Source organism: Peromyscus californicus, unplaced genomic scaffold (genome assembly GCF_007827085.1).
Source record: "Peromyscus californicus insignis strain IS unplaced genomic scaffold, ASM782708v3 Scaffold_3__1_contigs__length_106647218, whole genome shotgun sequence".
Taxonomy (NCBI): Eukaryota; Metazoa; Chordata; class Mammalia; order Rodentia; family Cricetidae; genus Peromyscus; species Peromyscus californicus.
Genome location: NW_026294551.1, coordinates 49,253,520 through 49,271,673, shown reverse-complemented (window position 1 = coordinate 49,271,673; position 18,154 = coordinate 49,253,520). Strand labels below are relative to the sequence as shown.

General features: G+C 40.4%; 2 protein-coding genes across 3 annotated transcripts; both read left to right on the top strand.

Annotated features, from left to right (window-relative positions):
* The first annotated feature begins 263 nt into the window (after nucleotides 1-263).
* On the top strand, nucleotides 264-3,723 carry LOC128121836 (olfactory receptor 1-like). 2 transcript variants are annotated; one of them, XM_052756869.1, is made up of 2 exons: nucleotides 264-273; nucleotides 1,553-2,481. In XM_052756869.1, the coding sequence occupies exons 1-2, from the start codon at nucleotides 264-266 to the stop codon at nucleotides 2,479-2,481; spliced, it is 939 nt and encodes a 312-aa protein (XP_052612829.1). The 2 variants fall into 2 exon arrangements, with proteins under 2 accessions (XP_052612829.1, XP_052612828.1); XM_052756868.1 differs by lacking the exon at nucleotides 264-273 and adding an exon at nucleotides 3,435-3,723 and having other exon boundaries at nucleotides 1,535-2,451.
* Nucleotides 3,724-16,680: 12,957 nt separating this feature from the next.
* On the top strand, nucleotides 16,681-17,634 carry LOC128122965 (olfactory receptor 1468-like). Its single transcript, XM_052758866.1, has one exon. The coding sequence runs from the start codon at nucleotides 16,681-16,683 to the stop codon at nucleotides 17,632-17,634; it is 954 nt and encodes a 317-aa protein (XP_052614826.1).
* Nucleotides 17,635-18,154: the final 520 nt, after the last annotated feature.

Here is an 18,154-nt window from a genome sequence, read left to right as displayed (position 1 = left end):
CAGCCACCCAGCTACACAGCAAGCCACAGACTAAGAAGTAAAGGAAGGTATATAGGAAGGTAAAAGCCCAGAAGCAAAAGGTAGATGGGATAATTTAAGTTAAGAAAAGCTGGTTAGAAATAAGCCAAGGTAAGGCTTGGCATTCATAAGAAATACGTCTCCATGTGATTATTTGGGAGCTGGGTGGTGGGTCAAAAAGAAAAAGAGTTAAAAAACTAACTAAACAAACAAAAATAACCTAACCAACAACATATCCAGGCAGAATGCCAGGTAGTCTTGCTGCAAGATGAAGGCAGACACAGCCTTCCTGCATGGACACAGTATGGTGAGAAGTCAGTTCAAACCAGTGATTAGGGCATTGATGGCTGTGGAATGGAAACAGGGTACAGTGGGGACATGATATCTGGTCTTGTCTCAAAAGGAACCAAAGATTTAGTAGATCAAGACACATATAATGTACTTAAAGAGTAAGCCAAGTGAAATGGGAGCAGAGAGAAGATGGCACTAAGCAAAAGGAACAGCAACTGTGGTAGCCCAGAGTCAAGACGCTATGTCCTTTCAGTACAGTGTTGATGACAGTGGAATATGAGAGTTATTATGGGAACAGGTGAGACTGTGGAGGCAGGAAAGGATCAGTTGTGATGATACTGGTTTCTTTACAGTCTTTAAAAGGATTTTTGGCTTTATATTGAGAAGGAGGAGAAACCAAAAAAATCTTTCAGTAGAGTGATAATCAGTTTCATCTCAGAGAGCTATAATGTGAGAAGATGGAAATAGAGTATGGAAGAAACGAGATGAAATATTCTAACAGGGCAGTCAAACCATCTAGATGAGATACAATGGCAGCTTCAGTGTGGCATTGAAATGAGCATGGATGGCTTAGAAAGAAATGAAATGACAGACTCTGGGATTTGCTGGATTAGGTTTTGATGGTGATGGGAATGAATGGATGAATGAAAATTCTTACATCTCTAATGTGAGACAAGATTTCTTCCCCTGAGATATGAGAAACTGGATGAGAAAAGGGCATTCGAGATCTATTGAGATAAAGATGGCCCTGTTATACTCCTACTATTGAGAACCAAAGGCCACTGAATTATCAGGAGATAGGGTCACCTGTGGGAGTGTTTTAGATAGGAAATAACAGCCAATCTCACTGTATCTAACTACCAGTGAAAATATCTGACAAGCAGCTTAGACTTATTCATGGGGCTAAATTTAAGAAATTTAATCCAGGTGTGGTGCATACCTGAAGTCCCAACACTCAGGAGTCAGAGGCAGGCATATTTCTGTGAGTTCCAGGCCCACCTGGTCTACACAGGGAGCTACTGCCCAGACAAGGTTAAGTAGAGAGACTCTGTGTCAAAATACACAAACAAAAGAAAGAAATTTATTTTCTTTTTCTTATTTTCTTTCAGTTTATGAGGATGCAATCAGTTATTGAAGAATACTTAGCAGATTGTAGATGATAGAATTGTGTTCAGTTTTATTTGAATTTAAGGGACTTTGTAAATTTTCTCTTAAAGATTCTGGTGACACAGCATGACAGAAGGAAACCAAACTGTCATCTCTTGGTTCCTCCTCCTGGGCCTACCCATCCCCCCAGAGCACCAGCACCTGTTCTATGCCCTGTTCCTGGCCATGTACCTCACTACTGTCCTGGGGAACCTCATCATCGTCATCCTCATTCAACTGGACTCCCATCTCCACACACCCATGTATTCATTTCTCAGCAACTTGTCCTTCTCTGACCTCTGCTTCTCCTCTGTCACAATGCCCAAATTGCTGCAGAACATGCATAGTCAAGTCCCCTCTATCCCCTATGCAGGTTGTCTGACACAAATGTACTTTTTCTTGCTTTTTGGAGACCTTGAGAGCTTCCTCCTAGTGGCCATGGCCTATGACCGCTATGTAGCCATCTGCTTCCCACTTCATTACACCAGCATCATGAGTCCTAAGCTATGTGTGAGTCTGGTGTTGCTGTCCTGGGTGCTGACCACATTCCATGCCATGTTGCACACCCTACTCATGGCCAGATTGTCATTCTGTGAGGACAATGTGATTCCTCACTTTTTCTGTGACATGTCTGCTCTGCTGAAGTTGTCTTGCTCTGACACCCATGTTAATGAATTAGTGATATTTATCACTGGAGGCCTTGTTCTTGTCATTCCATTTGTGCTCATCCTTGTGTCCTATGCAAGAATTGTTGCCACCATTCTCAAAGTTCCTTCTGCTCAAGGTATCCATAAGGCCTTTTCCACCTGTGGTTCCCACCTGTCTGTGGTGTCACTGTCCTATGGGACAGTCATTGGTCTGTACTTATGTTCATCATCTAACCACTCTACTGTGAAGGAGAGTGTCATGGCCATGATGTTCACAGTGGTGAATCCAATGCTAAACCCCTTCATCTATAGCCTGAGGAACAGAGACATAAAGGGAGCTCTGGGAAGAGTATTTTGTAAGAATAAAATGATGGTATGATGGTAATGATTGAGATTATTTATGTAGTAGATTGCTGATGGCCATGTCAGAGGAGCAGCAGGTGGCAATTGAAGTTTAAGGTGTCAGCCCACCAGGAGGAAACTCTCTGGTGGGTAAACCTCATTTAGGCAAGGCCACAAGACTCCAGACTCCAGAATGCCTTTTGGTGCTGCTGTGCTTTTATGTGTTTGCTGCTGCTATCTTTCTCTGGTACCTGGCCTAGTGTGAATAGGTCTGGGGAGATCCCCACTGCCTATTTTATCTCATGGAAACATCCAGTTCTACTGGGCATTTTTATATATGGTTTGTCATGAAGATGATTCTTCCCTAAATTGTACTGTCTAATTGATAATAATAATGATAGCTTATACAGAGTTTTGATGAATAAAAATAAATGCAAGGATATGTTTCACAGCTAAGGCCTATGAGTTCCACCTAAGGAACTGCTTTAGATCACAACTCAGGTTAATGATTAAGGAAAACAATTGAGTCCCCAGAGCCAGACTGACTCTTATTCTCTTAATGCTGAAAAGATGCAATCACAGTTTTTGGTATACACAATTGACAAACAGGCTGAGAAGGAAATCAGAGATACATCACCCTTTACAATAGCCACAAATGATATAAAATACCTTGGGGTAACTCTAAGCAAGCGAAGGACCTGCATGACAAGAACTTTAAGTCCCCGAGAAAAAGAAGTTGAAGAAGATGTCAGAAAATGGAAAGATCTTCCATGCTCATGGATAGGTAGGATTAACATAGTAAAAATGGCAATCTTACCAAAAGCAATCTACAGATTCAATGCAATCCCCATCAAAATCCCAACACAATTCTTTACAGACCTGGAAAGAACAATACTCAACTTCATACGGAAAAACAAAAAACCCAGGATAGCCAAAAGAATCCTGTACAAGAAAACAACCTCTGGAGGCATCATGATCCCTGACTTCAAGCTCTACTATAGAGCTACAGTAATAAAAACAGCTTGGTACTGGCATAAAAACTGACATGTGGACCAATGGAATTGAATTGAAGACCCTGACATTAATCCACACACCTATGAACATATAATTTTTGACAAAGAAGCCAAAACTGTACCATGGAAAAAAGAAAGCATCTTTAACAAATGGTGCTGGCATAACTGGATGTCAACATGTAGAAGACTACAAATAGATCCATATCTGTCACCATGCACAAAACTGAAGTCCAAGTGGATCAAAGACCTCAACATAAATCCAGTTACTCTGAACCTGATAGAAGAGAAAGTAGAAAATAGTCTTGAACACATTGGCACCAGAGATCACTTCCTAAATATAACACCAGTAGCACAGACACTGAAAGAAACAATAAATGGGTTCTCTTGAAACTGACAAGCTTTTGTAGAGCAAAGGACATGGTCAACAAGACATAGTGACAGCTTACAGAATGGGAAAAGGTCTTCACCAACCCCACATCTGACAGAGGGCTGATATCCAGAATATATAAAGAACTCAAGAAATTAGACATTAAAATAACCAACAGTCCAATTAAGAAATGGGCTATTGAACTAAACAGAGAATTCTCAACAGAGGAAGCTCAAATGGCTGAAAGACATCCAAGGAATTGCTCAACATCCCTAATCATCAGGGAAATGCAAATCAAATCAACTCCAAGATACCATCTTACACCCATCAGACTGGCTAAGATCAAAAACATTGAAGACAGCTTATGCTGGAGAGGATGTGGAGCAAGGGGAACACTCCTACACTGTTGGTTGGAATGCAAACTTGTACAGCCACTTTGGAAATCAATATGGCACTTTCTTAGAAAATTGGGAATCAGTCTCTCCCAAGACCCAGCTATACCACTCTTGGGCATATACCCAAGGAATGTTCAATCATACCACAAGGGCACATGCTCAGCTATGTTCACAGCAGCATTATTTGTAATAGTCAGAACCTGGAAACAACCTAGGTATCCTTCAACTGAAGAATGGATAAATAAAGTGTGGTACATATACACAATGGAGTACTACTCAGCAGAGAAAAACAATGACATCATGAGGTTTGCAGGCAAATGGATGGATCTAGGAAAAAATCATCCTGAGTGAGGTAAGCCAGACTCAGAAAGACAAACATGGTATGTACTCACTCATAAGTAGGTACTAGATGTAAAGCAAAGAATAACCAGACTCGTAGGTGGATACTAGATGTAAAGCAAAGGATGACTAGACTGCTACTCACAATTCCAGGGAGGCTACCTAGTAAAGAGGACCCTAAGAAAGACACAGGAATCATCCAATGACAGAGAAATGGATGAGATCTACATGAGCAAACTGGACGTGAGGGGGATAATGAAGGGCATGGGTTGAGGGAAAGAGAGCTTAGGGGACTAGGAGATCCCAGCTGGATCAAGAACAGAGAGAGAGAGAGAACAAGGAAAGAAATACCATGATAAATGAAGACCCCATGGGAATAGGAAGAAGCAGAGTGCTAGAGAGGTCCCCAGAAATCCACAAAGATACCTCCACAATATACTACTGGCAATGGTCGAGAGAAGGCCCAAACTGACCTACTCTGGTGATCGGATGGCTGAATACCCTAACTGTCATGATAGAACTCTCATCCAGTGACTGATGGAAGCAGATCCAAGGCCAAGCCCCAGATGGAGCTCCAGGAGTCCAATTGGCGCGAGAGAGGAGGGATTATATGAGCAAGAGATATTGAGACCATGATGGGAAAAAGCACAGAGACAAATAGCCAAACTAGTGGAAACACATGAACTATGAACCAATAGCTGAGGAGCCCCCATGGAACTGGATCAGGCCCTCTGGATAAGTGAGACAGTTGATTATCTTGAACTATTTAGGAGGCCCCCAGGCAGTAGGACCGGGACCTGTCCTTAGTGTATAAGCTGGCTTTTTGGAACCTAGGGCCTATGCTGGGACACTTTGCTCAGCCTAGGTGAAGGGAGGAGGGGACTGGACCTGCCTCAACTGAATATACCAGACTGAGCTGAATCCTCAGGGGAGTCCTTGCCTCCTAGTGGGAATGGGGGGTGGATTGGGAGGAGGGCGTTTGTGGGTGGGAGGATGGAGGGCAGGGGAATCCATGGCTGATATATAAAATTAAATTATTTATAAAATTAAAAAAAATAAACTATTGATGAATGCATATGTACCCTGAAGATCCAAAATTCAGCTTACTGACTGTTTTTTATGTATAGAAGTTTAGGTTTGTGACTTCCTTAAGATTGCTTATATAATTACCTTTCAAGATAGATAACAAGGTGATTGATTCTTTTCTTTGTAACCACAATTTTCAGCCTGCCAACAAAATAGTTGACCGAGAAAAATGCTTCTCGCCTATTCATGTTCTATTAATCTTTGACAAGTTACTCAGATGTATTGTATGTGGGTTATCATGATGACTGTTTTTAATCATGTAAGGGAGATAAAAATCATGTTTTTACCTATATTCATTCACTTGAAAAATGGAACATAACCACATTGTGATTTGTGTACTGCCTGAAAGATTCTATTTAGGTATATAAGCTGTAGAGGGAGAGAAGAACAGAGGAGAATAAAGAAGGAAACCATCAAGAAAGTATGTGAGTGTCTTTTTCCCTAACCCCCTCAGATAGAAAAGTCTTAGTTTACACTGATGCTGTGGATTCCTTTCAACCCTTGGGCTATCTGGAGGCTGGTCCCCCAGGCAGCAATAGTAGATAATTGATATCAATGTTATTATTGGCCTCTTTTTTTACTAGGGAAATTTTTGTTAAATATTATAGAATTGCCAGGTAATTAAAATAGTGGAAGTAAAATGTACAGTTGATTAAGAAGAGTAACAAGCCGGGCGGTGGTGGCGCACGCCTTTAATCCCAGCACTGGGGAGGCAGAGCCAGGCGGATCTCTGTGAGTTCGAGGCCAGCCTGGGCTACCAAGTGAGTTCCAGGAAAGGCGCAAAGCTACACAGAGAAACCCTGTCTCAAAAAACCAAAAAAAAAAAAAAAAAAAAAAAAAAGAAGAGTAACAAGTGATCCTCCTGTTTCTACTCCACATGGTGCTGGAGTTACAGGCACATGACCATGATTTTTTTTATGTGAGTGTTGGGGCTCTAAACTCAGGTCTGAATCTCATGTACCAAGTACCAACTGATAAATATTTCCAATTCTACATTTATCATTTCCTTGTGGTGAAGCATTCAAAACCATGTGGTTTTGGAATTTGTGGTAGTTTGAATGTAATTGGCCCCCATAATCTCATAGGGAGTGGCACTACTAGGAGATGTGGCTTTGTTGGAGTGGTTATGGCCTTGTTGTAGGAAGTATGTCACTGTGAGAGGGATAAGATTTGAGGTTTCCTATGCTCAGGATACTGCCTAGTATCTCAATCCATTTTCTGTTTCCTGCAAGATGTAGGACTCACAGCTACCTCTCCAGTACTGTGTCTGCCTGCATGCCACTATGCTCCCCACAAGATGATAATGGACTGAACCTCTGAAAGTGTAAGTGAGCCACCCAATGAAATGTTTTTGTTATAAGAGTTGCTGTGGTCATAGTGTACCTTCACAGCAATAGAAACCCTAACTAAAACAGAAATATATAGTACATTCTGGTATGGGCACCTGATGACTTAACAGCACGCTGACATTACTCATATCTAATTACAATGTAGAGGTCATCAATCAACTTTTCCCCATTCCTCCTTCCCCCTACTCCCTCTGGCCTCTACCAACAAATAACTTTACATATTTGTAGACTACAATGTGATGTTTTGGTGTATGTTATATTATGCAGATGGTCATAAGTGTCTAGGGATTAGACAGGTTCCCTGATAGGCAGATAGGGAAAAAGTCAGGACAAGGTAATAAAGACTGTGAACTTCCAAGACTGCTGGCTTCTTCCTTACTCTCCTGACCTGGGACAAATACTGACAACTTAAAACAAAGGCCTTGTGGGCTTTTCTCTTTTGAGTAGGCCTCCTGCTGATGGATTGCCTTAACAAGTTTAAGGTAGAATCAGGGAATGTTTGCACAACAGTTGTAGACCAATGGGCCATCCTGCCTTTCTTCAAACTGACCTACCCCAAATTAGGGGAGGAAGACCCTTCAGATACTTAAAAAAACCCAGCCCTAGAGAAATGACTGAATTTTGGCTTCCAGAGTATCCATTCTCCTTTGTTGGGGGTCTTTTTCTCTATGTGTCTACTGTAAAAGGGAAGAGGAAATGAAAGTTTTGACATGTGGTTTATGATTGGAGTGCTGAGATGAAAGGAGAAGAGAGCTGCAAGGAAATCCCCCCTGGGAACTGCAAACACTTGGAATTCATGGCAGGAGTCAGCAGTGAGGAGAGGGAACAAGAGGTGGGAGGCATAGAGAATCCTTCCAAAATCTTAATACAACCCATGCAAACCAATTCAAGAGGTCATTAAAAGTATCAGATGGTTGACTAATTGCTACCTCTGAGTGAGCTAATGGAAAGAATCTGAATAGGAAAGAAAACAGACCCTATTCCAAAGAGAAAGAGAGTGAAACATTTTGGAAATCCACAAAAGAAGTGAAAGGATGACTGAAAAGCACAGAGAAAGAGATGGATATTGCAGAGAAGTTGACCAAATACATCTTCAGCCATGCAGCCTCCTGATAGTCAGGCAAATCAGAAATGGAGCCCAATGGTAAGCCAAGAGAGACACTGGATGATCTGCCCTCAGGACAAGTCCCCAGTGTTGTGGAATAATTCTTTTGTACACTGTAAAGATTTGTCATTCAAGTGGTTTAATATAAATCTGACTGGCCAGTAGCCAGGCAGGAAGTACAGGCAGGACAACCAAACTAAGGATGCTGGGATGAAGAAGGATGGAGTTAGAGAAGAGTCACATACCAGACAGAGAGTAAGCAAGACATGTTGGAGAGGTAAATGCCTCCCTCATGCTTTGGGACAGCACATAGATGAATAAAAATGGGTTAATTTAAGTTGTAAGAGATAGTTAGTAATAAGTCTGAGCTATTGGCTGAACATTTATAATCAATATTAAGATTCTGGTGGCTATTTGGGAGCAGATGGTTGGGACAGGAAAACTCCGCCTGCATGTGGTGCCCAAATGTCTGGCACTTACATCCACATAAAATCTGAGAAAGCTTAAAAAAGGTTCTAAACACCCCAAAATGGAGCCAAACTTGGCTTCCTAGTTTCCTGTCTCTCATGCTGGCCACAATACCAAGATGCATCTCCCAGCAGCTGCCTGAGGGAAGTGCCAGCCACCAACTCCTATGCACTACCACCATGCACTAAGCTAAGCTGCACTGGTGGTGACTGACATAGCATTTTAAGATTAATCTCATTTGATCAGAAAAATATTACAGATACACAATAAAGACAGATTCAGACAGAAAAAAATCTCTAGGCAGGTTACAGTGTGTTTAAAAATACACAGGGGCTTGGGAGAAAAAAGAGAAGATATAGACAGTCACAAAAAAGAAATATGTAGTTTTAAAATAATAAAGTCCTTAAAAATTGAGTAAATTAATATAAAAGAAAAAAGCCAAGTAAAGATGGGAAATACATAGAGTCTGGATTCTGTATGTTATTGTGTTGTCTTTAGATTTTCTGATTGCTAATAAAGAAGCAATAGCTGCTAAGACACATTTGATTATGGAAGCTGCTAGATTAAACCAACCTATATATTTAAAAAAATGTCTTGACTTCAAAATGGAAGTCAACAGATATGTTACTTTGGAGAAGAGGTTGTGCTTTTGTTCCCACAGATAATGAGAGACTGTGGATTCATTCTCAGTTAAAGAAAATCAGGTTTGATTGAGGAAGAACCCCCTGAAAATTCTGACTGCAAACATAAAGAAATAAACCTGCTCTCCATTGTGATTGTGCTCTGGCCTCTAGGATAGCTGTAATTAATTCTTTTTAGTCTTGAGGAATAATTCTATTACAAGTTGACCATGAGTTTAGTATCTGCTTTACAAATGGAGAATGCATGCCATATGATACTATAGCGTCTTTAAATCTCCTTAAGTCTAACATTTCCACTGGAGTCCAATTAACTTGTACATACCCTAGAGCAGGTTGTTCCTGTAAGGTTACCAGATAGATTAAGTTTGGTTGTTTGAAATCAGGCTGTCTTTCTGTAAACATATAATTCAATCTTGAAATAATTTCACCTTTAAATTCTCTTGTCTGGGTCTGAATTTCTCTATGATTCATTTTAACAGGTTCTAAAGCTTTTATCTTGGCACTTAAATTGACAAACCTTTTTAATGCTAAAATAAAAATGATCAATCAAATAATATTCATAATTGCTGTTATATATATCCCATCAACATTAATTATCCTCTCATTTAATTATTCCATTTTTAGACTGCCTAATGTGTTATCAAATAGAGACCAAATTCCTTCCATAGTAAAAATGTATCCCATTTTTTAATGTGGGAAAAATTCTCTTTTAACTACTTTCACCCTTTACGATATCTTAATTGACTTATAAGTCTGTCAACTGAGTAGAACAGTAGATGTCTGAGGGAATTTCAAAGCAGCTACCTAGTGTGGTGACAGTTCAAAATGGGAATCCAGAGAGAGCCCACCTCTCACCAGGAGAAAAAGAAAGCCAAAAAGACTCTAGCCACATGCAGCTCCAGCCATGTGCAGCTCTGGCTGCATGCAGGTCCGGCGGCATGGGACTCTGGCCAAGCTGGGGCCTGCAAGGCCACAGGCAAGTGACTTTTTTGTGAGTTCCTGTCCCACAAGTTTGGAAGCCAACTGTAGACAAATTTCTAAATGGTCTTAATAAATAAAAAACATGGAGCCAGAAATTTGAGTTAAAGCCTCAGAGAAAGATCAGAGAAATAGGACAAACCACGAACTAACCTCACCTCACCAACTCCAAAGAACTTCTTTCTGTATATGTCTTTTCTGTTCTGTTCTCTCATTGGCTCTTTCAGCCCAGCTACATCACTTTCTCTTCCTACACAGCTCTGTCACTTTCTGTCTGTACAGACAACCAGACCTCTTTGGTTGGTACTGGGATTAAAGGCATGTGTCACCGCACCTGACTCTGTTTCCAGTGTGGCCTTGAACACACAGAGATCCTGCCTGCTAAGTGATAGGACTAAGGGCCTGTGCTACTGCTGCCTGACTTCTTTGTTTGCTTATAATGGCTGACCTTTTTCCTCTGATCTCCAGGCAAGCTTTATTTATTAAAGCTCAAATAAAATACCACCACATTTCAACATAATAAAGGCTCTATAAAACAAACTTATAGCCAACATTGTACTAACTGGGGAAAAACTTGACGATTTCCTCCAAAATTTGAAATGAGACAAGAGTATTCACTCTCTCTGCTCTTATTCAATAGAGCACTTGAAGTCTTAGCTAGAGTAATACAATAAGAAAAAAAAGATATACAAACAACAAAGGAAGAGGTCAAAGTGTCTCAATCTGTAGATGTCTCACTCCATAGTTAAAAGGCACTAAAGACCAATAGAAAATTCTTAGATCTGATAAACACTTTCAGTAAACTAGCAGGATATAAAAATCTGTAGCTTTTCTAGATACTAACAACTAACTTGTTGGGAAAGAAATCAATACAAAACTACCATTCACAGTAGCTTAAAAATACCCAAGAATAAACACAATCAAAGAAGTAATTTTAAGACCCTAAAGAAAGAAATTGAAGAGAACACTTGGAGGTGGAAGAACCTCACATATTCTTGGGTTGTCAGATTAGTAATGTAAAAATGCCTGTATTACCTTAAAGTTTCAATGACATTTTTCATAAAAATAAAAAGAATCCTAAAATTCAATGGAAGCACCAAAAGACTCCAAATAGATAAAGTAATCCTAAGTAGAAAGAACAATGCTAGAAATACCAGAACACCCAATCTTTTTATTAATTAAGATTTTTTTATTCATTTTACATACCAACCACAGATCTACCTCTCTTCCCTCTTTCTGCCCCCCCCCAGCTTTCCCCCCCAACCCAGCCCTCATTCCCTCCTCTGACAAGATAAGTCCTCCCATGGGGAGTTAACAGAACCTGGTACATTCAGTTGAGGCAGGTCCAAGCACCTCCCCTGCATCAAGGATGCAGAATACCCAATCTTAAATTATACTATAAAGCCATAGGAACAAAACCAAACCCCACCCTCAAGTCCTCCATGGTACTACCACAAAATGGACACCTAAAGCAATGGAATAGAATAGATCACCCAGAAACCAATCTATGCAGCTATAGTCACCTATGTTTGACTAAGGTATAAAAAACACATATTGGATAAAGAGGCACATTCAACAAGTATTGATGGGACAACTGGATATGCACCTGTGGAAGAGTGAAACTGGCTCTCCATCTCTCACCCTGTACAAAAATCCACTGGGAACTGATCAAAGACCTTAGTGAAAGACTCAACAATTTGAAACTGATACAGGAAGACATAATCCAAACAATTATAAGATATAGGTGTAGACAAGGGCTTTCTGGAAAGGACCCCAAATACCACAGAAAATAACCCAAAGAATTGGCAAGTGGGATTACATGAAAGCAAGAAGCTTATGTACTGCAAAGGAAATAAGATCACCAAGAGAAAACATATGGATTGGGAGAAAACATTTGCCATTTGTACATCTAACTGAAGATTAATATCTAGAACCCCAAAAATTAAACACTCCAAACTATATCATTCAACAAAGAGACAAAAATATTGAATAGAAAGCTCTCAAAGAGGACATAGAAATGGCCAATAAATATTTGAAAAAGTATGCAACAATTTAAAACTTAGCCATTAGTTATTTCTAGAATTATCAAGACAATTTTGGTTCATAATTCGCTGTCAATAAGTAAAACCATGGAAAGTTGAAGCACAGATAAAAGTGCAAGGGGAATCTGGGAGAAGCAGTGGAAGGAGTTCCAAATGTCATCTACGGCTCTAAGGTTGCTTAGAGGGATTAGAAGAACATGGCATTGGGGTATTCAGGTACATATGGAGAATGTTGGGATGGTGGTGGTGGGCGATACCAATGCTTTCCTATGGAGGTGAAGAGGTGAAATGAACTTAATGAAGTAGGAGTCTGTACTTTTGTATGTTGACTTAAGGGTGAATTGAACATGGTTTAGAGGAGTTCATCTTATGTTGCCATGTGTGCAAAATTGGGTCATGCAAGTCAGAGTCTCATTAGCAGTGTGCTTGTATATTCTAGGACCCGCTTAGAGGGAGTTGGCTTAGAGTCTGAGTATATACCAGGGGACTCTTTCTCAAGCACATGTCTTTAATGATGGTACTTTGCTTCAAAACATCTAGTGGCTTCTTGTGGAAAACCAGATAAAGTGTTCACTGTCTTTGATACTTTCTTTGGCTCCTTTGACCTCTTTCACTACCTCCCCAAATATGAGCTCCATTGACACAGGACCTTGGCGATGAGTAAGCACCCACCCATCAGCTTCTTTCCACTCCTACCATTTTCCAAAGTATAGTCATGTGTAATCAGGGGCTATAATCAGAAACACAGGCTTCTAGAGAATTGTTCTGGGAGGATTCTGGATAATTGCTTTGTTTTAAATGAATTCCTCTAGGACATAGGCTCCTCTGGGATGTGGAGCCCCCTAGGCCCAGGGATGAGCAGAATGAGAAATGTTAGCAGGGGTGATGCACACACAGCTGACAGCTTAGAGACAATTCTTCATATGCCTATGATGAATAAATGGAAGCAAGATTTTAGACCAGACCCTGGAGTCACCCTGAGATATTTCTGGGTAAGTTGGCTGGAGGGTGAATCAGCTGATGTCTTAGTGACCTTGCAACTTGAGGTTTTTGATTTTATCAGTTTTATGACATTCTATGGAATTTATTTATGTCATTTATTAAAGACAGCATTTATTAGCATTAGTAGAAAATGCATTCTCACAAATTGAGTCATTTCAGCATGATGGCATCCCTGTGAGATAGACATTAGATACATAGGTTTTAACCCTTGGCTATATTGGCCATATTGTTGAAATACTCAAGGAACTTCAGAATACTTTAGACAGTCTCCCTCTGAGAGGTTATGACCATCACATTATTTAGGAAACAGTTTAGAAGTTTGTCCTCAAAGAATATATCATATCATCTTACTATTCTAAGTGTGATTCACAGACCAGCAGAGTTATCACTAAATGTGTAAAGTTTGAACTTCTAATGTGTAGAATTTTAGGTTCTACATCAAGCCTACCATGTCAATATTAGCATTTAGCAAAGCAATCAGTTTCTTCATGTGTATAGTATGTTTTTAGAAACCGCCATGTTTTATTTATTTTTGAATTTTGGGGATTGAATTTAGTGTCTTTGGCCTGCTAGACAAGTACTCTACCATTGGGCTTTATCTCCATCTGGAAGCTCTGTACTTTATGACTCTTATTTTCAGCCTTGACTGAGAATAGCACATGTACAAGGTGAGGGAGACAAGAGACACCATTATGGTAATGGCTCAAATTTATATTCCTAATAAGTGGCACTGTCTTTCAGGTGATATCCCTTGGTTTTGATTATTAGAAAATCTAGATGCCAAATTGAGAGCTTCCTCATTTCTCAGAAATGCAGCAATTTGAGAAGCCATGTGTACAAAATTTTAATAATGCTTTTCCTTATTGTAGTACCAGCATATTATGTTTGAAGCACAGAAACAAGCAATCAAGTGAGCACTATCAGCACCAGCAGGGTGAATATTCTAGTATTTGATTCAGTTATTTATCTTTAGAGGAAAAGGTCCCATGTGCCTCATTGTTCCTCTTCAGCTTTCTTAGTCAGCTCTGAAGCCCCCAACATATGCTTGAATCTGGACACAAGCTGAAGTGTGGTCTCAAGAGTAGAAATTACCCCCTTTCCTTCCTTTCATCCCAAATAATTAAATCTATCACATTATTTTATTCTAATATTAACAAATCACAAATATATCAACATAAAGGACAAAAAATTTGTGTATAATGTATGATAGATTTTTTTCAGGTCATTTAGGATAAAAAGTAGCATGCTTAGGCAGCATAATGTTTTCCACAGACCTGAAGTTATACCCAAGATATATTATACCCAATTATGTATTAAGATGTCCAAAGCTAGTGCTATATAGCTCAAGCAAGGGACTCCTTCTGGGAAGGTATAATAGCAGTGTTCAACTTAGATGAGTGTTCACAGCCCTTAAAGTTGAAGGAATCTGTGTCTCAGTCTGAGGGACAGCCAACAAAAATTCATGAGACGTTTGTCATGTCCAGGCACCATGCCAGGTGCTATCCATGCCACAAGATGGCGACACAGTCTTTCCTGCATGGAGTTTACACAGGAGTATGAAGTCAGTCAAACCAGTGATCAGGAACTTGAGTGCCATGGGATGAACATAGGATGCAGTGCAAACATGGCAGTGGATCTCATCTAGAAAGGCATGAAAGATTTAGCTCATCGAATCACATGCCATATTCATGGAGAATAAAAGTAGAAGCCAGGTGAAGTGCAAGCACAGCCTAGATGAGCCCAGATAGAAAAAACAGCAACTGTGAAAAACTGGTGTGAAGAGCTCATGACTGAGCAGTCCCACACTGCTGTGTAGGACACGTCTATGCAGTGGGTCACATGGTAATGTGGAACATTTTGCCTTTTGTGCCTTACACAAATTTCACCTTCATCTTAAAAACAGTGAGAATTCATGAAACTTTCAGCATGGTAATGATCACCAGATTTTCATTCCAGACAGCCAGAGAGTAAAGAAATTGAAACAAGGTAAGCATGGAAGCAGGGAATTGAAATTAAAGCTGGTCTAACCATCCAGATATAATATTGGCCTGGTTCAAATTTGGGAAATGGGTTAAGTTCAATTAGAAAGAGAATCGAAGCTGGACATAGCATCACACAATGCAATCCTAACATTCTAGAGGTGAAGACAGGAGACGGGTCAGTTTGAGGCCAGGCCAGTATGGGACTACATAGCAACTCAGCCCTAAATAAGACATTCATGCCATCTTCTTGGAGGCTCCAGGAGCACTTTGGAAGAGAGGGAGAAAAGAATGAAAAAGGTAAAATATAGGGAGAAGGGCTGTGAAGTACCACCTTCTGGGAAGTACACAGTGATTGCAGTCATGAGCTCTCAATAATTATGAATGAATGCATTGGGTGTCCACATAAGAATGGACCCATCAACAGCTAGGTGTGGACAGAGCTCTACCCCTAACTGCTGAACTATTTTGTACTGATAGATTCAGGGAAAGGGTGATCATTGTCTTTGTTTGGGTACCACCAAGCCACCAGACTCTAATGGATAGTTCCAATCTAGTGGTAACACAGATGTCCCTAGATAAACTAAATAAGTCACAAAACAAAATGAAAGTCATGAATCTGTGAGAGGGATAGATAATAACAAAACAGATGGTTAATAGGGGTGGGAGGCAGAAAAGTGAAAGTGTGGGGTGGGGGAGAAAGTAACCAGAATACATTATATACATGAATCAAATTGTCAAAGAACTAAATTAATAAAAAACTAAAAAGGCATAAAGAGGGGGAGGGAATAAGGAAACAGGGAAGGTAGAAAAAACACAGGATAAAAGGAAGCACAGAATCTGTAGGACTTCTTAGATTGTTACAGGAGCAAATAAAAGAAAGAAAACTCTTAAGATTCTGACTTGAGTCTAGATTCCATTCACACTGAGACATGAAAAATGGAGGAGTGGGTTGGGAAAAGGCCAGGGGGGAATGAGGTCTGTTGATCTGAAGATGGCCTGGTAACTCTAGGAGGAGCTAATCACTCAGCATTTGATGGTAGGGTAGTGAAGGTGGTAAGTGTACCCATGAAGTTCAGATGGCAACTGATGCCAGGAGAGCAATTTGAGGGCTGGAGGTAGATCATTACAAGGGAAAATGTTCAGAAACAGTGATACAGAGTATACTGTTAGAAGAACAGCCAGTTGTAGTCACTGAGTGAATAGTCATACCATCATCATCAGGAGAACTGGCCCATGAGTAGGTTTTAGATGGGAGAAAAGGGTCAATGTTGTTGCTTCTAATGCTAACTAGGAAAAAAGTATGCTAGGTGGCTGAGATTTATACATGGTGTAATTCTGGTTGCAGATTCAGCTTTCAGGTATGAAGATGAGATTAAGTATTGGAGAACATGTCTACAGATCACATGTTATACATATGTTTGCTTTTATTTTGATTTTAAGGGCATTTTATTTTCTCTTAAAGATCCTAGATGCAGGGCAACACAAAAAGAAACCAAAGTGTCATCTCCCAGTTCCTCCTCCTGGGCCTGCCCATCCCCCTGGAGCACCAGCACTTGTTCTATGTCCTGTTCCTGGCCATGTACCTCACCACTGTCCTGGGGAACCTCATCATCATTGTCCTCATTCAACTGGACTCCCATCTCCACACACCCATGTATTCATTTCTCAGCAACTTGTCCTTCTCTGACCTCTGCTTCTCCTCTGTCACAATGCCCAAATTGCTGCAGAACATGCAGAACCAAGTCCCCTCTATCCCCTATGCAGGTTGTCTGACACAAATGTACTTTTTCCTATTTTTTGCAGACCTTGAGAGCTTCCTCCTAGTGGCCATGGCCTATGACCGCTATGTAGCCATCTGCTTCCCTCTTCATTACACCAGCATCATGAGTCCTAAGCTCTGTGTGAGTCTGGTGTTGCTGTCCTGGGTGCTGACCACATTCCATGCCATGTTGCACACCCTACTTATGACCAGATTGTCATTCTGTGAGGACAATGTGATTCCTCACTTTTTCTGTGACATGTCTGCTCTACTGAAGCTGTCTTGCTCTGACACACATGTTAATGAACTGGTGATATTTATCACTGGAGGCATCATTCTTGTCATTCCGTTTGTGCTCATCATTGTGTCGTATGCACGAATTGTCTCCTCCATTCTCAAGGTTCCTTCTGCTCGAGGTATCCGAAAAGTCTTCTCCACCTGTGGTTCCCACCTGTCTGTGGTGTCACTGTTCTATGGGACAGTCATTGGTTTGTACTTATGTCCGTCTGCTAATAATTCTACTGTGAAGGATACTGTCATGGCTATGATGTACACAGTGGTGACTCCCATGCTGAATCCCTTCATCTACAGCCTGAGGAACAGAGACATGAAGGGGGCTCTGGTTAGAGTCCTTTGCAAGAAGAAAATTCTCTTCTGTCTATGATGGTAGCTATTGAGATTTTAAAATAATTTATTCAGTACATATATTCACTTTGATATTTGAGTATTATTGTAGACCTTTTCATCACATCACAAAACTTTCTGCTCAAAAGAAATATTTCAGGATTGTTCAATATGTAAAGTGTCTGAAGAAATAATGAATAACTCCATATAACACCGGTTGCCATTTAGATGTTCTGTGGGCCAGATGTAGTACATGTAGCTGTCCACATCACACCTGGACAGTGTTTGCTGAGCTCAGAATCTCTGATTGGGGTTAGAATATGAATAAACATATATGACTTTCTTGGAGTCCAGTTTTGTCTGTGATTCATGTTGTCTGAGCCTGTAGTCACTGCTACTACCTTGATCCCAGACAGTTCTCTGAATCAAGGTTCGCATCGAGTCTGTTGCAGATTCTAGAAAGCCAGATTCTGACAACTTTAGGAAAATGCAGCTCTCTGTAGTCAACCACTGCTCCATAAGTGACTCAAAGGAATTATTATTTTTTTGAGTGTTGGTGC

What these genes read in the sequence shown, in the direction of transcription:
- LOC128121836 (XM_052756868.1), top strand. Translation starts at nt 1,543, where the DNA reads ATGACAGAAGGAAACCAAACTGTCATCTCTTGGTTCCTCCTCCTGGGC. An exon ending in TAAAGGGAGCTCTGGGAAGA is followed by an intron (nt 2,452 to 3,434) that starts GTATTTTGTAAG and finishes CCTGACTTCAAG; the next exon opens with CTCTACTATAGAGCTACAGT.
- LOC128122965 (XM_052758866.1), top strand. Translation starts at nt 16,681, where the DNA reads ATGCAGGGCAACACAAAAAGAAACCAAAGTGTCATCTCCCAGTTCCTC.